General features: G+C 37.2%; 2 protein-coding genes across 5 annotated transcripts in view; one reads left to right on the top strand and one right to left on the bottom strand.

The window, feature by feature from the left end:
• Positions 1–21,861, top strand: part of INTS10 (integrator complex subunit 10) — a 57,835-nt gene extending 35,974 nt beyond the window's left edge. The window contains exons 13-18 of one of the 3 annotated variants that reach the window (XM_081971202.1): positions 2,012–2,120; positions 2,920–2,999; positions 5,925–6,087; positions 6,906–6,999; positions 18,702–18,779; positions 20,869–21,861. In XM_081971202.1, coding sequence (XP_081827328.1) covers positions 2,012–2,120; positions 2,920–2,999; positions 5,925–6,087; positions 6,906–6,999; positions 18,702–18,779; positions 20,869–21,025 — 681 coding nt within the window. In that variant the 3' untranslated portion in view covers positions 21,026–21,861. The remainder of the gene's footprint in view (positions 1–2,011; positions 2,121–2,919; positions 3,000–5,924; positions 6,088–6,905; positions 7,000–18,701; positions 18,780–20,868) is intronic. The other 2 variants (XM_081971201.1, XM_081971200.1) reach the window with 2 other exon arrangements.
• HGSNAT (heparan-alpha-glucosaminide N-acetyltransferase) overlaps positions 21,706–23,207 on the bottom strand; it is a 40,211-nt gene continuing 38,709 nt past the window's right edge. Inside the window, exon 18 of one of the 2 annotated variants that reach the window (XM_081971205.1) lies at positions 21,706–22,121. In XM_081971205.1, the coding sequence (XP_081827331.1) occupies positions 21,940–22,121 (182 nt within the window). In that variant the 3' untranslated portion in view covers positions 21,706–21,939. The remainder of the gene's footprint in view (positions 22,122–23,207) is intronic. The other variant, XM_081971206.1, reaches the window with a different exon arrangement.

Below are 23,207 nucleotides of genomic sequence, written 5' to 3'. Positions count from 1 at the left end.
AGACCAGGCCAAATCAAAAAACACCAAGGAATTTCTAGAAGTCTGGTACTCTGACAAAGGAATTTCTAGAAGTCTGGTACTTTGACAAATTAGCCATCAATAGAGACATAGACATTAACAACATCTATAGACTATGCAAAAGATACAATCAATCAGTCCAAAAGAGAAAAAGATTCCAGCACCTCTCCACCAATAATCAGCACTCAGATCAGCATAGATTAACTTCAGACCAACAATCCAGTAAGCAGTACTGCCCAAGAGCCATCAGTAAACAGCCCAATCAAAGAATCTCTAAAACCACTCCTACCCACACAGACAGGCAACACACCAGAATATAAACTGACAGAAAACAGCACTCAGTAGCACTGATGATGTTACCTAATTAGGATAATGAAATTTCTGCAAGAAAATAAATAAACTCAGAGAGCACCTAGGACTCTCTATATGTATATTATACAATTTATATACACACACACAAACAAATTACATTAATTACATTTAGGCCCAGAAGCTGACTGAGTGACTTTGGGCCAGTAACTCTTAGGATCATCAATAAAGAATGATTTGATTTGGGTTAATTATTATGGTTACATCCACTCACCTACCCACCTACAAATGTGCACCTAGAATTGTGCACCTATTTCAAATCTTCCATTAAGATCTCCCAGCTTTATCTGTAAATTCCAAGTGACAGTTAATGAGCTGTGCTTTTCAGTTCTATTTTTAAATCCTATTATTTAATCTTAAGAGAACGACAAACAAGTCTTTGAAATGAAGATGAAGCCAGATGTGATTGCATATATTGGTTTTTCTTAGCAAACTTAATTTGCAGAAGAATCACATTCTATCCATTGCAGCTTTACAATTTGTAATTCAAATTTTGTTGTAGTGCATTAGCTGAATCTGAATAGGGAGGCTGCTTAATTCATATACCATTTCACCCATAAATCTACTCACTTTGCCTTAAGCAGCCTCAGTTTCTTTTGCAATGTATATATTTAGTAATACAACCTTTTAATTTAACAATAACAATTAAGGTGACTAAATAGTAATTCTTGTCCTGTTTCTTTAAGCAACATTTTTGATAAAAAGATTCCAAATATTTCAGTATTTTCTCCCTGCTGAAAGGATTCAAGTTTATTTTGACCAAGATCAGCTAGTTTTCCTTTGTGAGCAAAACTGAAAATGAAAACTTAAAGCCATATACTGATTGCATAACCCAGCGATGGCGAACCTTTTTTGGCTCGTGTGCCATAAGTGGGAGAGCGCAGGGGGGGCGTGCGTGGGCGTGCAGCACCCATACTGCAATGTGTGACCCCCCCAGTGCGCATGCGCGAACTACAGGCGCTCCCCCCCATTTTTTGCATACTCTTTTCACTCTCCTCAGGCTCCAGAGGCTTTATAGGAACCTGGGGAGGACGAAAACAGCCTCCCCCCTCCCCGGAGGCCCTCCGGAGGCTTCAGCGACCTTCAGGAGGCTTCCCTGAAGCCTCCCGAGCACTCAAAATGACGCTTCGATCAAACCGGAAGTGACTTCCGATTTGCTCGGAGCGTCGTTTTGAGTGCTCCAGAGGCTTCAGGGAAGCTCATGAAGCCTCCGGAGGGCCTCCAGGGAAGGGGGCGGGGGAGGCTCTTTTCGCCCTCCCCAGGCTCCTATAAAGCCTCTGGAGCCTGGGGAGGGTGAAAAATGGCTTCAAAAAATGTCAAATTCAGCTGGTCAGCTGACAGGGCAGCGCATTGCGTGCCCTGACAAATGGTTCCGCGTGCCATAGGTTCGCCATCCCGGGCATAACCTATAATGGTAATTTTTCTGTGTTCACTCTTTAATATTAATACTATTAGCTTTTCTCCCACTCAATAGATAGAAATGGTGTCATAAAATTCTTTTATAAATGTACTTTCTCTCATTCCTAAGAACAACATGGTAACACAATTGCTAGTTATTTTTCTTTGTTGTAATTTTTGATGTATAGACATTTCATGTATAATGAAGCTCACCTTTTCTTTGTAGTTGACTTGTGAAAAAATTCTTGACTTAATGTGTTACATGACACTTCCCATACAAGAAGGAGCCAAAATACAAGAAGATCAGCCTGTATTAAAGTCAAAATTCAGGAAAGGTAAATTATAATTTTGTCTCCAAATAGTAAATTTGAGTATTTAAAATTATGATTTCTGAAAAAAATAATGAAAATTGTAAAATCCTGAAAGGGCAATTGACAAAATGGCAAAAACAAGAAAAGAAATATGCTGCCATTTAGGGAAGAACTATGGGTAAAAGCAGCTTACAGATTTTATATTAAAAATTTTGTGTGCTCTACTCCCAGAACTGGACAAAGGAGTGGGTAGTTTTGGGGAAAACAACTGACCATTAGCATTACCAGTAAGAAAGGAATTATCTCTTATTAAGCCCCTTGGATTCTAATAATTAACTAATAATTAATTAATTTTAGTGGGAGGAGATATATATGGTAGCATATATAGGAGTAATTGCTCCCCTACCCCCACACTATACAGGTGAAAACCACCAAAAGTTGAGTAGCTTATCACAATGTAGGGCAAATAAATTATTTTACTATTCTGGAATGTAAAGATGATATATGAATACTTACCCAAATAAAGAATCATTTATGCCAAGACATGTAATCTATTTTGCACAGGCGTTTAATTAAAGCATTCATACCTGGTTTCTGCTTAAATACCACCAGGAAAAGGAAGCCAAACATTACACTATGTAGTCAGCCACTATTAAACTGCTCTTATTGTTGGGAGGGCTTTTTTCCTAACATTCAATTGGAATCCGACTTTCTATAACATAAACACACTATATAGATATTAAAATGGATAAAATTTTAAGTCTGTCATACTTGTTTTTAATTCTATTTGATTTTAATATTTTCAAAACTATTATTTGTCTAGTTTCAGAGCTGAAGCTTTGGCCATGCAACAGTAAAACTGTTATGCCTTACTGTCTCCGATTACTATTAGCTTGTTTTAAGGTAATTTATTCTGTTTGTGGTGAAGTAAATTGTTACTATAATAATTTTTTTGATATTTTCTTCCAATTTTTCATTCTGTTCATGTTGGCTTCAGTATTTATGTTAGCATATATTAATGCAGTGCTTATTAAGATACAAACAACTTTTAATCAGCTTAATTAAATAATTGATATCAAATAAACTATGAGTCACTTTTAAGAGAGTTAAAAATGGTTACTCTAATTGCCAGTTAGTAATCAAGTTACTGTCTTAATTGAAGTTTAAACAGTTTTTCACTTAAATGCTGAAGAATAGCAAACATTCTCATAGGAAAATGAACTACTGAGCAATCTCTAAAAAAGAAACACATTTCTATATATTTGGTGGGGGTCAGTCTAAATAAATGTTCCTTGTAGTAAGTGCATCATTATTGAGAAGAATCTTTTCATAGCCATTTGTAATTGTAGATAAAATTTGTAGGAGACTCATGAATGCTGATTGCTTCTTTAGGAAAGGAAAGATAACTTTAGCAGGATATTTCCGGGGCCTTTCAGCTGAATGTGAATTAAACAATCCATTCACTGTTAAAGAATATAGAAGGAAAAATGACCTTTCAATTCATGTTAATCCCAAGGGTGTCCCAACTTTGCTTGAAGTAAGTCTCATTCGCCTCTCAACATTGAAGGTATTTTGTGAGGACTATTAACTAAAATAATTGGCTATCAAGGTCATTTCAAATTTGTGAAATTTTATTGATTTGAATTGGCATCTTCATTTTTTAACATGAATCTTCAGTGTGTCATGTACATGACAGTGTTGGAACAATTATTTTCTACATTAGGGAGATTGGAAAAAATAAAGATAACAAAAAAATTCAAAACATTGAGGTTATTGACTTCATGATTGAAGCAATGGAATAATTATTTTTATTATAGGGATAAATTATGTATTACTAGCTAACAGAGCATTGCAGCATTAGTACTTTAAACATCTCTGCTGTTCATTTCATTATTGCATATTGTTATTCTTGTGGTAGGCAAGTTGACTGAGCTGATACTTGTACGGACTGGAGCCCCACTGTGAGGGAAATAGATGATTTCTAAATAAATAAATACAATTAATTAATTAATTAATTAATTAATTAATACAGGTAGTAATTCTGGTATGGATTGTTTGCTTGTTTACTGAGCTTATCTGCCATCCATTTTGCTATCCTGTGACTCTGGACAGCCCATAATATAAAAAATTAAAATAGTAAAACAATGAAGCAATGAATACATTTAAATTAACAAGAAATAGCTTAAATAACAGGGATATGATGAAGGTAGAAGGGAGATCTTGTTAATTCAGTGTCCTACTCCAGGATGACAAACCACTATCTGGGCTTCAGGTCAAGTGGCAGAGCAGTTTTTAAGATCTTTATAGGACAAGAGGTGGGGGTGGATCTCACCCCAAGAGGTACGATATTCCGAAGGCAGATATTATGGCAGATCTTGACAGCCAAAATTCCTTGGTTGTTAAGGTCTGCAGCATGCCCCTTCTGCGGGTACAATGGGGAATTTCAATTCCATTAGGGTGAGATGGTTCCTCAGGTAACCTGGATTTATGCCATGAATAGATAATAACCAACAATTTGAATTGGACCCGGAAGCAAACTGGCAGCCAGTGCAGCTCACATAACAAAGCTGTACCCTGGGCCACCATAGAGGCCTTAGAATTGCCAAGCAGCTGCATTGTGTGCCAGCTTTAGCTTCTGAATACTTTTCAAGGGAAGTTTAATGTAGAGCACCTTGCAATACTCCAATACTACGATATACATTCATCAGTTGCATATGTACCTGATATATATAACAAAAGTTTCCTTAACATATGCATGTTAAAATAATATGTAAAGCTTAAAGAATTACCTCTCGAGAAATATTCAACTAAGGATGGCTTCACCTCTGCTATGTTTTGGGTAAAAGGAGTTTATAAGAATTGATTTTTTTCTAATATCCTGACTAGATGTTCCAAGATTAAATTCATTTTTGTCACTTATACTATGTATGCTATCTGACCAAAGCTTGGAACTTACATATTTTTAATATTTATTTGCTTCTTAGCCCAATGTAGAATCATTCTGTATTTAGGTAGTACATTTGCTTGTAGTACTCATTATGTGAAGAGTGTAACAGATCCTCCTTTCTTACAATTGTGCTGAGTACTACATGTCCATTTGTAGTGAGGAAACTCTTTTAAGCTCTACATAGAAAAACTTCCACATAGTTCTAAGGATCCAGTTTACATGGTAACGTTTGTAAGTAGGATTCTGCACTTGAAGACTCTCTTGTTATACATATTTAACATTTGGGGAGAACTGACACAGTGACTTGAAAGAAGATTCAGTTTTACTTCATTGTGAATACTACACACAAACATATTGTCTAAATAACTGAATATAAGTGTTACTGTGTTTCCCAGAAAATAAGACAGGATCTTGTTTTCTTTTGACTCCCAAAATAAACTCTTGGCCTTATTTTTGGTGAGGTCTTATTATTTTTGAGGTGCAGGAGGTGGCGAGTGTGGTCACCTCATGGCTGCTGCTGTGTTGCAATATTTTGGGGGGAGGGCTTGTTTTAGCACATGCTCTCAAAAGCCTGATTGGGCTTATTATTCGGGGAGGTCTTATTTTCAGGGAAACAGAGTCAGCCTCATTCTAAGCTACCTTTAATTGTTTTGAGAACTTTTAACACTTGTTTTTCAATATATTCCACCCTAATAACAGCCCACAAATTTTATATGTTTTTTAGAATAGCATACTGGGAAAAGTATGAATAATATTTTTTGAGTACGAAAAACAATTTTTTGAAATAATGAAACAATTTGAAGTATATCTGTCCATTATATTTGTTTGTAACTTTCTGAAATGCTGTTTACATTGTTTGGTTTATTTTTTTTTCCTAACAGCTGAAAGCTTTCACAGACAATAGGGATGATATGGCATTGGGTCATGTGATTGTGTTGTTACAGCATGAGTGGCCAAGGGGTGAAAACTTATTTTTGAAAGCAGTTAACAAAATCTGCCAGCAAGCAAACTTCCAATATGAAAATTTTTTCAACTATATTACAAGTATCCTTTGTCTTCAGTGGATCAATATAGGAGATAAACAGTTTCTTCAAGAACACAATTTTTTTTCCAGATTATTAAGAATACTAGAATCTACTGTTAAAAAATGTAAAATTTAATGGAATATTATACGTAATAGTTGAAACAGATGTAAAAAGCAAATAAAAGAATAGGACAATGGAATTTTGAGTGTGCTAGAAGAAACATGGATTCAGAAATATTGCCAAGATCACATAGCATATTGAACCAATAGTAGACTGGTTAGTGTAGTTTGTTTGGTTTGATTTAACATTGTATGAACCAAATCATTGTGGTCTGTAAACCATAGCTTAGGTCTTTTGTATTAGATGTGAACCTGACCAATTTTGTTTACTCAGGAAGCAGGATTAAAATAAATCATCATGAATGGTGCTTGAACCTTTTTGTTATTTTATAGAAAGAGCAAGCTATATACTTTAAGATATGGTATGCTTTTCTGATACTAAGAACTTTTGTACAAGAGGCCAATGTATAGTCATTTTTGTTCCTAAGTAAATTCTTTGGAACTCAAGAGGATTTATTCCTAAATAAACATATGAAGGATAGTTGTGTTACTCTGTTGCAAGGATAAAACTGACCAAATTACAGCTATAGTTAAATTAAGATATTATAATAAACTAATAGATACATCATATCTTGTTTGTGAACAAAATAAAGATAAAAACTTTAAAGACATCAGCAATGAGGAATACAATTAGAACAGAGTAGAGGAATCGGATAATGGATCGTAGTAATTTCTGTTTTCAAAGATACTTTCTTTTGCACCTGAACATTTGTTTTAGATATTGATATGCTGGAGGAATTTGCCTACTTAAGAACACAAGAAGGAGGAAAAATTCATTTGGAATTATTGCCAAATCAGGGAATGCTAATAAAGTAAGAAAATATTTTTCCCAATTTTAAAAGTTTGTGAACTTACTCTAAGGGTTTTTACTTTATTTGTTAAGCCTAAACTGATGTTAAAACACTATGGTATTTATGAAACATTCAGATAAATGTTAGGCTTATTTCTGAGTATATTTTAGATATTCAGAGGATTGCTATACAGAAATATGATATATTTTTGGTTGAGTGAGCTCTTTAGCCATAGTAAAGATTATGTGGCATTAAATACTGTATCTCAGTTGGCCTGTAAAAATAGTTAATCTGGAATGGATGTAATTTTCACAAAGTAATAGCCTTGATATATTGGATTAAAGTAATGAAAAACATTTATAAATACATAATTGAAGATGATAGATATGTAGGATTCTCAGATGAAAGTTCTAACATAGTTGGATCAATAGCATGTTATAAATATCTCAGTATAATGTGTTTTACCAATTTTGTTTCCTTAACTGTAAAAATAGAGAAATGTTACTGGAAAAAAGATATTATTTTGACAATTCAGAGATATCCAAGTTTGTTATGTTTTTTATGAATTGTGATATTTTGGAATAATGAGACAGTGATACAAGTCTTGGCTTCTAAGCATTTTCTCTTGATAAATATTTCTTTGCTCTTGTTTGTATTTCATTGAGCTGCAATTTAATTCATGATGTTAGTTATTATTTTTAAAGACTTGCCTAGCACATGGCCTGGATACCTGAGAGACTGCTTATTTCCAATGGTTTTTGCCTACTCAGTACGTTCACTTCAGGTCTTCTCCATTAAAATTGCCATCTTGTGGGACCTAGGAAGCATGTCTTCTTTGATGCAGCTCCCACATTTTGGAACAGCTTTCCCCCACCATAAGGATGGTCCCTCCTCTTCTAGGGTTTCAGAAAACTTTCCTGTTTAGGTCACAGGCCTGAGGTACATGTTTATTATTCATCCAGTGATTCCTGTTTTGTCTTGTTGATCTTGGTTTTTATTAGATTAGTTTCATCTGGACTCTCAGATTTAACATTTTAACTGTTTTTAGTTTTTTTCTAGTTTTATACATTGCCCAGAATCTACCGGAGTTGTGTGCACAATAAATTTAAATAAAATAAACTGTTGAATGCTTATGATAGCAGAAAATCAGCCAGATTCTGTCTTGATTTTCAAAGTGTGATCAAAATATTTTCCCTCCACAAAAGGATGTTGACTTGATAGCGAGGTTAAATTAACTGAAAAATCCTTACAGGACTTCCGCCTTAATGGAGGTTCACATCTCACAAGTACATTGATTACTAGTTTGCTTCTGGATTTAATTGAAGGTAATGGTTTATTAAATCCTACATGGCAGAGGGCTGGATTATTTGTAGGATTGTCTCTCATCTATCACATCTACCGTGAGATCTGGTGGGAAAGAGAGGTTGAAGGTTGCTGCCCATAAAGGAATGTCATCTGATGTGACTCGGGAGGAGAGCCTTTTCTAATTTGATACCTGCCATTTGGAACATCATTCTTTCTTAAATTGGATAGGCCCTGACTTTGTTGGCCTTCTAGAAGAGTGAAGGAATGGCTTTGCCATCTGGTCTGGGGAGCCAGTAACATATATATATATGGATCCTGCAAAATAACTATGGAAATTGAATGCTTTTCCCCACAAATTATTGAGACTGGGATGGTTTATGTTTTTTATTGTTTTAGGTTTTTAAAATATTTTAATGACTTTGGTTATGCTTGGTTATTTTCTCGTATTGTATTATTGTATTGTATTTTATCAGTTTTAGGCCCAGTACTCTTCAAGATCTTCCTAAACAATCTAGATGAGAGAATAGAAGGGGAATTCATCAAATTTGCAGATGACACTAAACTGATAGGAACACCAACACCCAGAAGATTGGCTCAAGAATCAAAAGGATTTTGACAGACTTGAGCCCTATCTAGAAAAGTAAAATTTAATGTAGAAAAAAAGTAAGATCTTACATTTAGAAAAACTAACTGTACAGGTACAGACTAGGTTAAACTTGGCTCAATGCCAGTAACAGAGGAGTCCAAGTGGACAGTCACTTAAATATAAGTGAACTGTGTATGGTAGCAGCCAAAAAGCCAATGCAATCCTAGGAGCCATTAATAGAGGGATATAATCAAAATAATGTGAAATATTAGTACCACTTTATAAAGCCTTAGGAGGACTAGGGATAATATATAGGGTTTTTAAAATACAGAATTAATAGAGTTGGAAGGCACCTTGGAGGTCTTCTAATCCAGCCCTCTACTCAAGCAAGAGACCCTATTCCATTATAATCAATCATTTCAGACTAGTGGATGTCACGTCTTTTCTTTAAAAACCTTCAGTGAGGGAGCACCCACAATTTCTGAAGGCAAGCTGTTCCACTAGTTATTGTTCTCACTGTTAGGAAATTTCTCATTAGTTTTAGGTTGCTTCTCTCCTTCATTAGTTTCCATCCATTGTTTCTTGCCTTGCCTTCTGGTGCTTTGGAAAAAGTCCCCCCCCCCATCTTTTTTGTGGCAGCCCCTCAAATATCGGAATACTGCTATCATGTCATCTCTAGTCCGTCTTTTATCTAAACTAGTCATATTCAATACCTGCAACCGTTCTTCATATGTTTTAGTCTCTTGGCCCCTAATCATCTTTGTTGCACTTTTCTGCATTGTTTCCAAAGTCGCAACATCTTTTTTACAATGTGGTGACCAAAACTGGATTAAGTTCTAAGTCTTACTAAGATTTTATAAAGCAATACTAAAACTTCTTATGAAATGTGAAATATAACATTGGCATAAATATTCAGACCCTTTGCAACAGCACTTGAAATTTAGCTCTGGAGCCTATTTCTCTTGATGGTTGCTGACATGTTTTTATACCTTGATTGGAGTCAACCTATGGTAAATTAAATTAAATTGATTGGATATGATTTGGAAAGGCACACACCTCTGTATAGAAGGGTTTACACTTGACAATGCATACTGTGGGAGAGCAAAAGTCATGAGGTCAAAGGAAGTGCTTGCAAAGCTCAGAGACAGGATTATTGCAAGGCACAGAACTGGGGAAAGCTACAATAAAATTTCTGCTGCACTGAGGATTCCTAAGAATGCCCTTTATGATTCTTAAATGGAAGAAGTTTGGCAAAACCAGGATTCTTCCAAGAGTTGGTCACCTGGTCAAATGAGTAATCGTGGGAGATGGGCCTTAATAAGAGAAGTGACCAAGAATTTGATGGTCACTCTGACCGAGCTCAAGAGATCCTGTGTGGAGATGGGACAGAGTTCCAGAGGGATAACCATCACTGCAGCCCTCCACTAATCTGGGCTTTATGGCAGAGTGACTGGATGGAAGCCTCTCCTCAGTACCAAACACATGAAAGCCCCCTTGGAGTTTGCAAAAAAGGATTTGAAGTTCTCTCAATCTGTGAGGAACAAAATTCTCTGATCTAATGAAACTAAGATTGAACTGTTACGCCTCAATTCTAAATGTTATGTCTGAAGGAAACCAGGCACCACTCATCATCTACCCAATATCCCCATGAAGCATGGTGATGACAGCATGGGACTAGGAGACTGGTCACGGTTGAGGGAAAGGTGAATGGAGCAAAGTAGAGCGCTCAGGACCTCAGACTGGGCTGAAGATTCACTTTCCAATGTAACAACGATCCTAAGCACACAGCCAAGACAACACAGAAGTGATTTAGAGACAACTCTGTGAATGTCCTAGCATGGCCCAGCCAGAGCCCTGACTTGAATCCTATTGACCATCTCTGGAGAGACCTGAAAATTGCTGTCCATCAACGGTTGCCATCCAATCTGGCTGATCTTGAGATGATTTGCAAGGAACAATGGCAGAAAATCCCCCAATCCATATGTGCAAAACTTGTTGTATCATACCTAAATAGACTCGAGGCTGTAATTGCTGCCAAAGGTCCTTCAACAAAATACTGAGTGAAAGGTCTGAATACTTATGCCAATGTGATATTTCAGTTTTTTCTTTTTAATAAATTTACAGACATTTCTAAAATTTTGTTTCACTTTGTTGTTATGAGTGTTGATTAATGAGAAAAAATGAATTTCAACAACTGTACAATCAGCATACCAAAAGTGAAGGGTGGTCTGAATACTTTTTGAATTCACTGTAGTATACTTTATCACATGTAGGATATAGCCTAGTATCTGTGATTTAATACCGAAATCACCGAACTGGAACATATTATCACCACTACAAAGCTCTACATTATGGGTAGCTAACATGGTGTCTTCCATATATGTTGTGCTACAGTTCTCACAATCTTTCATTGTTTGCCTTGCTACCTATGGTTACTTATGGTAGAACTTTTAATTGAAAACATTTGCATGGGAGGTGTTTTAGCAGCCTGAAAAAGGCTTGTTCACTTCAGCGGAGAGAAATTTTCTATCCATATAGATTACCGTATTTTTCGCCCTATAAGACGCACTTTTTTACTCCCAAAAAGAGGGTGAAAATCTGGGTGCATCTTATAGGCCAAATGTAGCCACCTGGGCAGTGGTGGGTTTCTACAGTTGGTCAATGAACCTGGAAGCTCCGCCCCTGTCACTCACTCGCAAGTCCTTGGTGTTTTTTTGCATCGGGGCTTGCTGCAAAAGAGAGGGAGCAAAGACCTTTTCTCTCTCTCCAACGTTCTTTCTTTCTCTTTCTATCTTTGTCTCTCTCTCTCCCTTCCTTCTTTTCTCTCTTACTCTTTCTTTCTCACTCTCCCCCCCCCCATCTCACACACACATACGTACCTTCCAGTTGGCAAAAATTTCTGTTTTGCCAGCTGGGAGGCTGGCAAAGAAGCCTCGTTTTCCCTGCCGCCCGTGGCACTTCACTTGCTGCAACTCGGACAATGGGGAGGTGGGAGTAGCGCTGTCCGGGTTGCAGCAAGAAGAAGGATCGGCTGCGGGAGTCCGGCAGAGCAGCGTGCGGAGCCGCGTGGAGCCCCGGGGAGACGGGCTCTGCGAGCTGCTCTGCCGGTCTGCCGATCATCCGCTGACCCCCCTAAAGAAGAAGGATTGGCTGCGGGAGTCTGGCAGAGCAGCGCGCAGAGCCCGTCTCCCCGGGGCTCCGCGCGGCTCCGCACGCTGCTCTGCCGGTCTGCCGATCATCCGCTGACCCCTAAAGAAGAAGGATCGGCTGCGGGAATCCGGCAGAGCAGCGCTGCTCCCACCTCCCCATTGTCCGAGTTGCAGCAAGTGAAGTGCCACGGGCGGCAGGGAAAACGAGGCTTCTTTGCCAGCCTCCCAGCTGGCAAAACAGAAATTTTTGCCAACTGGAAGGTACGTATGTGTGTGTGAGAGGGGGGGGGGAGAGTGAGAAAGAAAGAGTAAGAGAGAAAGGAAGGAAGGAAGAGAGAGAGACAAAGATAGAAAGAGAAAGAAAGAACGTTGGAGAGAGAGAGACACAAGAAAGGAAGGAAGGAAAGGAAGGAAGGAAGGAAAGAAAGAAAGAGGGAGAGAGAGACACAAGAAAGAAAGGAAGAAGGAAGGAAGGAAGGAAGAAAAAGAAAGAAAGAAAGAAAGAAAGAAAGAAAGAAAGAAAAAGGAAGAGAACTTATGATCACAATTGAGCCCAAAGTTTTGGTTGCTAAGCAAGAGCATTGTTAAATGAGTTTCATTCATGAGTTTTTACAATCTCCTTTCCAGCAGCATTCACTCAAACCAGATGCATATGAGGGGGTTAGAGACCACCAGATGAAATATGGGGGTTAGAGAGCACCAGATGAGATATGAGGGGTTATGAGACCACTAGATGAAATATGGCTGGATAAGAGAGCACCAGATGAAATCTAAGTGGGGAGGGGAAATGAAGAACATATTGGTAATATTGACAGTTCTTTCATTTCTGGATTTCTTGCTGTTTCTTGCTCTGACTGTTAATGAGAGTAAAGATAGTTCTTAATATGTTACATGGTTGACATAAAATTGTTCTTAAACTGCTGTTAACTTTATACAGTTGATATAAAATATTTTACTATAGTATTTGGTTCATAATCTTTTTTGTCTAGTTTTTCCTCCTTTAAAATTGGGTGCGTCTTGTATTCTGGAGCGTCCTATAGGGCGAAAAATACGGTATCTGTTGGGCTTCCAAAATGACAGGAATTGGGAAGCTTGAGCAGTAGAAATGTGTTTTCAGTCCAAAAACTATTTTGCTCATATTGCATTTTCATTGATTATTTTTTATAATTAGCTAAAGTTTATTGCAGTCATAGACTACAAAGGAAAGTACAAAAAGAAACTCAGACTGCAAGAAGAAAGCTGAAGAGGTGATTAACCAATGTTCACTAGGTTTACTATATTATGAATTTCTCTGATATGCATTATGCAAAGTGAGAAATCTGCAAGGAAAATAATGGGGATATCATTCTGATTTGCGACTTACTCTTATTTTTCTGTATATGAGTGAGCCTGATATTTCTGAATCTCTTATCTGTTATTGGATTCATGCTGCTATTCATATCCAGTAAAGTACCAAGTTAAAATATTGAGTTCTATCAGCTATTACCAAAAGCTTTTTGGTTTTAAAAAGGCCATTTTTTATCTTCTATGCACATTAGATTCTCAGTTATTCCAAATAGTAACCCCAAAAAAGTAAATTTCCTTATAACATGTTTTCATTGCATCCATCATGTTTATTAGGATATTGGTTCTCAATATTTGGGGCACATTATTAAACAACTTAAATTTCACTAAGATTATAAAAAGCCTATTTTATCCCAAAACATTTATAGTCATTTTTAATTTGTTGAGGTAAATTTTAAAAGTTTCAAGGATTTAATCTTATGCCCAATTTACCTACATGCTACTGGTTGAGAAGATAATAGCAGCCAGATGTTCTGCCTATAGGAAAAGAGTTTTGTATTTTGTATAATTGCAAGGTAATCCCTTGTTACCATTCTTTTTGCTGGGATAGGGGAGTTAATTTCACAAAACATTTTCTGAAGTACTTTCTTACTAAGAATATATTCTTAAGAGACTAAGTCTTTATTTTACTTTTCCAAGTTAAATTTGTATTTTTCAAAGCCAGTGAATTTTAATTATCAGGTTGGCAGTTGTGTGATGGAATGCATAATTGTGGTATACAAATAAAAGTGACTGTCAACCCTGAAGCTGATCTGGCCGAAGCCGTCTTGGAGCTTCAGTGCTGCCACGCTGGAGTGAGGGATAGGGAGGAGGGATTAGAGATAGCTGGGATTGTGCAGTTATAATAAAATGCTTTCTCTTGGGGACCAAGGACATTTTCACACCTGGCTGGAGGAAGGAGGAATGATGTCACCAGATCAGTGAATGCTGCCTTGATAGGGCCATGTGATTGATTGTTTGGGGTTGAGGAAAAAAACTTTTACTTTTAATTAGGTGAAAACCAAGGGGCCTCTCAGAGTTGGTTTCACCAGATATGTGCTAATACAATATTTCCAAAAAAGCTATTCTTTGAGGAATCTACCTGTCTCAGAGTTTTTGCTTGCTATGGATCTATTACTTGGAATCCTGACACTGACTCCATCCTACCTAACAGTTTCAGTTGCTAATCCTTCTATTATGACCACTAATGTCCACCACATTGAACTATGAAACAATGATCTGTTCTTCTATTATACGTATAATAATCGTATGGGTTTCAAGTCATAATGTTTCCTTTGATAGCAGAATCTTCAAGCAGCTTCTGAGAAGCAAAGCATAACTGTCCTGTCATGTACATTGAACCCAACAGCTTTATCCCCTTCCTTTTTGTTTCACTGAAAATATTAAAATGACTTTTTGGTGAACAGACAGGAAATTGGACCTTTGCCCTGAATTAGTGAGAAAGGATGAGTTGCAATAGCATTCTTTCCCCAGTTACAGTTCCACTTGCCTTCTTTAGCTCATTTCTCTATTTAGCATTATTACACCTGTTGTAGAGTCTGATTTTTAATTGAAAGTTCTGTTTCAGACATTTGGATTTAAGTAGTGGTTCAGCTTTATCAAGCCACAACTTTATTAAGAGCATAGTGCAATTCTTCTGCAGAAGGGACATTTGCTGATCATAAAATAATTCCTGTGTCCAATTTCTTGGAAATGTTAGTAAATGTGTTAGAGAACCAGATTGACGTAGTGGATGAAGCATCAGGCTAGGGAGACTCTTGAGTTCCAGTCCCACCATAGCTACAAATCCAGCTGTCACTTTCTCTCAGTATAAGACACACCTCCCCCCCTAAGAGCGTGGAAATGTTGGTGTGTCTTATATACCGAATACAGCCTTTTTTTGGCCTCTCGAAGCCCCACCCTCGCATCCCATTTTTATGAAAAACGGAGGCGTTTTTTCAGGCCCTAGCAGCATTCTGCAGGCTCAGGCAAGGCAAAAATGGCTCCGTTTTCGCTGCTGGGGGCTGAGTGAAGATATAAACTTTTTTTTTCTTACCTCTTTGAAATCTTGGTGCATCTTATACACCTGTGCGTCTTATAGTCCGAAAAATATGGTAGATTCAGTAGAATTCTGTTAAAAGCTTTCAAACTGATATGACTTCCAACAGGACTTCTCAAATGCTAATATAAAAGAGATATAAATTTGTTTTCTTATCTTTTTAATAGACATATGAAACAAATCTGTTAGCTACCATTTTGGCTAATGGGGTGGGGAAAATCATCTCTAAAGCATCAGTATCAGTGAAATTATTGCAGCTTTTCATTGTACAACAGCAATTAAGAAAAATGCTGGAAAAATAATAAAACACTGGAGAAGGCAAAAATTGCAACACGTATTTCCTGTAGTACATATATGAATAATAAAAAACTTCAAGTGATATTGTAGCTATTACCAAAAAAGAATGTATTTCATGTCTTAATATTCTTACAATTTACAATAGTAGAGTTGGAAGGGACCTTGGAGGTCTTCTAGTCCAACCCCCTGCCTAGGCAGGAAACCCTATACCGTTTCAGACAAATAGCTATCCAACATCTTCTTAAAGACTTCCAGTGTTGGGGCATTCACAACTTCTGGAGGCAAGCTGTTCCACTGATTAATTGTTCTCACTGTCAGGAAATTCCTCCTCAGTTCTAAATTGCTTCTCTCCTTGATTAGTTTCCACCCATTGCTTCTTGTTCTACCCTCAGGTGCTTTGGAGAATAGTTTGACTCCCTCTTCTTTGTGGCAACCTCTGAGATATTGGAATAATGCTATCATGTCTCCCCTAGTCCTTCTTTCTCTTAAGCTAAACATACCCAGTTCCTGCAACCGTTCTTCATATGTTTTGGTCTCCAGTCCCCTAATCATCTTTGTTGCTCTTCTCTGCACTCTTTCTAGAGTCTCCACATCTTTTTTACATCGTGGCGACCAGAACTGAATGCAGTATTCCAAGTGTGGCCTTACCAAGGCATTATAAAGTGGTATTAACACTTCATGTGATCTTGATTCTATCCCTCTGTTGATGCAGCCTAGAACTGTGTTGGCTTTTTTGGCAGCTGCTGCACACTGCTGGCTCATATTTAAATGGTTGTCCACTAGGACTCCAAGATCCCTTTCACAGTTACTACTACTGAGTATGGTATCACCTATACTGTACCTGTGCATTCCGTTTTTGTTGCCTAAATGTAGAACCTTACTCTTTTCACCATTGAATTTCATTTTATTAGATAGTGCCCAATGTTCAAGTTTGTCAAGATCCTTCTGTATCTTAAGCCTATCTTCTGGAGTGTTGGCTATTCCTGCCAGCTTGGTATCATCTGCAAATTTGATGAGTTCCCCATTTATTCCCTCATCCAAATCATTGATGAAGATGTTGAAGAGTACTGGGCCTAAAACAGAGCCTTGGGGTACTCCACTGCATACTTCCCTCCATGTAGATGCAGTTCCATTGAGAACTACACGTTGAGTGCGGTTGGTCAGCCAGTTACCAATCCATCTGGTGGTGATGCTGTCTAACCCACATTCTTCTACTTTATCTAGTAGTAGGTTATGGTCTACCTTATCAAAAGCCTTACTGAAGTCCAAGTAAACTATATCAACGGCATTCCTCTGGTCCACTAATTTTGTCACATTATCAAAGAATGCAATAAGATTAGTCTGGCATGATCTGTTTTTGACAAATCCATGTTGGCTTTTGGCTATTACTTTGTTTGCTTCTAGGTGTTCGCAAATTCGTTGCTTGATTATTTTTTCCAGAATCTTTCCTGGTATTGAGGTTAGGCTGATAGGTCTGTAGTTTCCTGGATCTAATTTTTTCCCTTTTTTGAAGATGGGAACCACATCAGCTCTTTTCCAGTCCTCTGGTAGTTCCCCGGTGTTCCAGGATCTCTGAAAGATATAATTCAGTGGTTCTGAGATCTCGTCTGCTAGTTCCTTCAGAACTCTGGGGTGTAATCCATCCGGTCCTGGTGATTTGAACTCATCTAGGGTAGACAGGTGCTCACTTACCATTTTCTTCCCTATTTCAATTTGTGTTCCTAATTTTGTGGTGCTGCTTTTGATAGGTTGGACTGTTTTATCCCTTTGTGTAAAGACAGATGCAAAACATGAGTTAAATAGTTCTGCTTTCTCCCTGTTGCTTGTCACCTTCTTGCCACTTTCTCCTAGCAATGGACCAATTGTTTCCTTAACTTTTTTCTTGTTTTTAACATGTTGGAAGAAGCTTTTTTTGTTAATTTTTACTTTTGTGGCAAGCCTTTCTTCATTGTGAGCCTTAGCTTTCCTCACTTCATCTTTACAGGCTCGGGCTATTTGCTGATATTCTGCCTTAGTTATGTCCCCCTCCTTCCACTTTTTATACTTACTTTTAACAGAAATTTCTGCTAAATTTCTGTTTGGAAGCATTTGTAGTGTAAGTCAGTTCTGGAATGGTCAATCCCTGGTGGTGCAGTGGTTAGAATGCAGTATTGCAGGCTAACTGTCCACAGCCTGGAGTTAGATCCTGATGGCACTCAAGGTTGACTCTGCATTTTATCCTTCCAACGTCGTTAAAATTAGGACCCAAATTATTGGGGGCAATATGCTGAAATTGCAAACTGTCCAGAGACTGCTTAAGGCACTATAGGGCGGTATATAAATCTAAGTGCTATTGCTATTGAAATGTTACGTTTTCTTTTCTCTTTCAAAATATCTTGGTTTTGCTGTTGATTTGTTTTCTTTTGAAAGTTGCTTTCATAAAATTACTTTAAAAAAAAAATTCGTGAAAAGAATTATAGAAGCTGCAGTTTCCCTAGATGTGCCCTGGGGCAAGAAAAGGTGTACCATACTTGATGCCAGGTAGCCCTTTCTATTTTGTAAAAGAAAGAGGTGGCTTGATATTATCTGTTACATTGGTAGCCTAGTCTAACAGTAATGGTTTTCCTCCATTTGAAAAAGAGATAGAGAATCAGAGTATGTGCTTCAGGGGATATCTTATATTCTCTTCCACATGGTGAACATTTGCTGGGCTTCCTTACTGAAATTTTACATGTCATCCAAGGATTGCTTACCACATTGTATCTTTCTTGGTAAAGGCATTAGTTATGCCAACAGGATTTAAATCCTCAGCTGACTTCTTGAATGCTCTTCTTTGAAACACCTAGGCTTGTGAAGCTTTTTCTGTTTCATCTCTAATAAAAAAAATCAATTGGATGCTTGCACTAGGATTTAGACTTGATTTGTATTCCTCCTCTTAATGTATATGTTACTGGAGAATTGATTTTGTAGCACAGCGGGAAGTTGGTGTGTGTGTTTGAATGCTGCTGTTTGCTGTTTTTTAAAGGACTTCTAGCCCTCCACTGGGGTTACTGCAGCAGGAATTCATACCTGTACTACAGCCCAGCATGCAGACTGCTGACAGGTACAAAGCAGGAGGACATCCCTGCTCATAGTGTGCTGTCTTTTCGTCAATATGTTGTACCGGTCATGGTTATCAGACCTTTGTTAATTCCATGCTTTTGTTCTTCATTTGTGCCTACACCATTTGGCAAATTGTTTTATTATTGTTAACATTTGTTATTTTTTCATAAGTTACTGGCCCATGTATGTTAAACTTTTAAGTGGATCTCTATATAATAAAATAATGATGCTCTATTTTTTTCTGGACAAACTAGTCCATTCTTTTATAATGTAGCTAAACATTGACTTTAATATGTTAAGACTGGCAAGGATTTTCATGGAATTTTTCATATTCTTTACTTTCACTACATTGCTTGTTCCTATTTTCTTTGCCTCTTGAGAAGCAAATTTGACTATTAGCAGTGGAAGAAAATTAATCTATGCAGTTTTGTTAGTAATCTTGGAAATATATATATATATATATATAGCCTGATTTCTGGTTTGCGGTTTCAGCAAGTTGTTTCTTCAACAAGAAATTAGCCTTCTGTTAAAACACATTATGGGCAAGATAGAGGCAATGAAAAGACAGCATATAAATAATGTGAAGTCTTATTTAAAATCAAACAAATGCAGGCTTATTGAATATGTGTTTTAAGAACTAAAATGTGATATATATATTTTTCTGGAATTGAGGTCAAATTGTGCATTTTTACTTTGACAATTAGCCTCAGCTAATTCGTGATATTGTAGAGTAGGGTTTTTTAGATAAAATAGTCATAACTGTTGTAAAGCAATTTTGGAAGATTAAAGACTTGCAATTCATTTCTACCATTGCCTCACTCTTTTTTTGCCCATTTTTATTTTGAACTCTCCACCAATAGCTAGAGGTTGTATAACAAAGAAATACGCTGTAGTAGTCCATGGTGGCTATACAGCAGTTTCTGGTGCCTTAATAGTTCTTTTATGTACTGATGATGTGTCCCAACCCATTAAGATAAATTGGGTGCATATGTGTTGCAACATGGTTAAATCTTACCCTTTCAAATTGCTTGAGAATCCATAAGTCATACCTGAGCGCAAGATAATTGCAATAGGAGGAAAAAGCAGACTCTGGAGAAACTAAAATGAAGTTTAGAATGTCCATTACAAAATAGCATCTGACTCATTTCTGTAGCTCTTGGTGCTGCAGTAGTGGTTGTAATGGAATTGGTAATCATTGACTTATAACCAATCATTTAATGGCAATTCAGAGTTATGATGCTGCTAGAAAAAATGAGTTATGATTTGTCCTCAAAGTTACATTTGTACTAACTGCACAATCATATGATTGCAGTTTGGGTGCTTGGCAACCAGCTCATTTGCAACAGTTGCAGTGTTCTAGTCATGTGATCAAGAATTAGGGCCTTCCCAAATGGCTTTCAACAAGCAAAATCAATGGCCAGATTCGGTTAACAACCATGTTTAAAATGGTCCTGGAACTCCTTGCTTAATAACTGCATCACTCAGCAACCAAATTCTGGTCCAAATTGTGGTCATAAGTTGAGGACTACTTACTACTATTTAACAGTAAATAGTACTGTTGATTCTTCTCTTGTTAGGCCATAAATTATTTAATTTCTTATGGAGAGAGTTATGTAGTGTTTTGGGCAGGGATATCATCTCCAGAACTTTACAGTTACATTACTACATATATATTGACCTGCTTTTATTCTATTTTGGTAAATAATTTATGCTAAAAATGAAATACAGTATTATCTATAGAGTATGTATTACTCTTTTAACTTGCAGTCATAAAAATATTCTTATGGCCAAATTTAAACCTGAATGCAATTGTCTTTAGCATGGCTACTTTAACACACTGCATTAAAGAGATCCAGACATTTCAGGACTTAATATTCTAGGATGTGTTTCCATACCTTTAAAATCATTTGGAAGTTTTACATAAAATCTTATAATACATGTATGATACTTATCACAGAACATTCTCATTCTATAAATATTTTAAAATGTTAACTGGTATGTTCTATAACCAATACGATGCAGTTTTCATTTTACAAGATGTAGCTCCATGGCCTTTAATTTTTTTGTGTGTGTGTGTGTTATAATTGCAGACATCACACAATCACCAGAGGAATCACCAAAGGTGTGAAGGAGGATTTCCGTCTGGCAATGGAGCGTCAAGTATCACGCTGTGGGGAAAACTTGATGATGGTATTGCATAGATTCTGTATGAATGAGAAGATTTTGCTTCTTCAGGCATTGAGCTGAGTAGACGTCATTTGAGCTCCTTCATTGGAGTTGAGAAGCAAATAAGGAGGAAAATCATTATCATTCCATTGGGGCCAGCCAGTTATCCTTAGCTGCTGAAGCAAAGTTGCTGGAAAAGTATAGTCAAACTTCAAGACTTCAACTTTTGACTTTGGCATTCTAAATAAAATAAGCTTTCAAAATTAATTAAAAATCATCCTTTCATTAAAAAAAATCTAGTTCAGACACAAGACTGGATTTAAAATTGTGAGTAAGTAATAGAAATCCATAATTCCATTAGAGTTATGTTACAATAATTCATAAGTCATGTAAAGCTGATACAGGTATTCATCATGATGTTTTGCCGGAGATCATCATGGTCAAGTGTTCTGTCTGATATCATCAAGCAAGCAAGCTGACGGCAGATACAAGTCATTTGTAAGCCATATTTGACTTGCTTAAGTGCATCTTTGCTTTACAAAACAAATATAGCAGCTGAACTGAAGCCATGAAGGAGACTGAAGAGTACTGTTGTTCATTCCATTCTACAATCTTGAGTGGTTTTCACAAGTTGTGGCACAATAAAATGAACAGAATCTTCCTGAGCCTGCATAGTCCCAAATACCACTGTATAATCTATGTGATTTTTATGAGACAAATTTCTGAATAGTTGTGTACCAAAAATTCTTTTGAAAATACTATTATTGGAAAGCATTCAGTACATTTATTTAGAAATTGAATAATGTAGAAAATAAAGTTTGAACAAAGTCTTGTTTTACTAAATGGAAGGCTAACTAAATATACAGATTTTACTTCAAAATAATCTGGAATGTAAACCAAATACAGGACCCTTCGGGGGGAAAATGTGACAATAATATGATGGAGGAAATGCAATGTTCTCATAGCCCATACTTTTTGATTTGTATTAAGTTGAATTATATCTTCCAAAATATCCTTTTCTGGTAGAGTATATATGATATGATAACCCATAAAGATGTAGCAATTAGATCCTGAGTCAAATGTTCACTGTGTGATTGTGAATCATGCAGCTTCCATTTAAAAGGAAAATAGTTTTCAAATATTTCATGTCCTACATAAACAAGAATGGAGTTCATACCTGTAAAGAAATAAAAAAATACTATCAGAAAAGTAGTAATGCATTTGTATGTGAAATTTGTTTGCTACTCATATTGCTTTGAAGCAGCTCTGGGCGGCTTATAACATTAAAAACAATAAGATCATAAAAGATCAGTATTTCTAAAAATAAAAATAGAATTATAATTCAAAGTAAAGTTACAGTTAAAAGACACGACAGGAGGAAGATGGGATTTTCTCTTCAACCACCTTCAGTATGCTATTCCCTTGTTGGGGTCCCAAGCCTCCTGGCAGAATCAGGCCCTTTTGGAAGGCTGGGAGTCAATCTCACCTCGGGATAAGATGTTCTAAAGGGCAGGGGAGTCACAGCAGAGAAGACTCTTCTGGACTTTGACACCTGAAATTCCCTATGTCATGGGCCCACAGCATACCCTCTTTGCTGGGATAGGTAAGACAGGCCAGTCCCATTGGGGTGAGGATGGTTCCTTAAGTAACCTGTACCCATGCCATGCAGAGCTTTAATTCATTCTGAATTTCACTCAGAAGCAACATCATGTATAATATGGGCCACACTAGGGAGTCCCCTGGAACCATAGTAATCCACATGTGATGACCAAGGCTTGAGTGATTGAAAATAGGGACTCCTGATCCAGGAAAAACTAACTGCTACACAACACAAAATGCAAAAGCCACCTATTCTTGGACCAGGAGTTGTGAGGCAGGAGAACCCCCAAGTTGCAGGTGGATTCTGTAACCCCATCCAGAACTAAAGTCCCAGATTTTGAAGCTCCATGGTCCGAAAACCATTCGGACTTGCCAGGTTTTGGCTGAAGACTATTGTACCGCATCCAAGTCCTTACAGCCTCCAGGCATGGCGAGATAGCATCACTTGGATCAACAGAGGTGGAGATATAAAGTTGAGTATCATCAGTATATTGATACTCAACCCATGAGGGCAAATGATCTCACCCAGTGGTTTTATATAGATATTAAAAAGGATGGAGAAAGCGCTGAGTCCTGCAGCATACTGCAAAGAAGTGACCATGGATCTCCCTGTTAACACCAGTTGGGACTGGCCTTGGAGAAGGGAGCAAACTGAGCACACACC

This window comes from Natrix helvetica (assembly GCF_964273705.1).
Source record: "Natrix helvetica genome assembly, chromosome: Z".
In the NCBI taxonomy this organism is placed as follows: domain Eukaryota; kingdom Metazoa; phylum Chordata; class Lepidosauria; order Squamata; family Natricidae; genus Natrix; species Natrix helvetica.
This window is presented reverse-complemented; position numbering and strand designations above follow the sequence as displayed.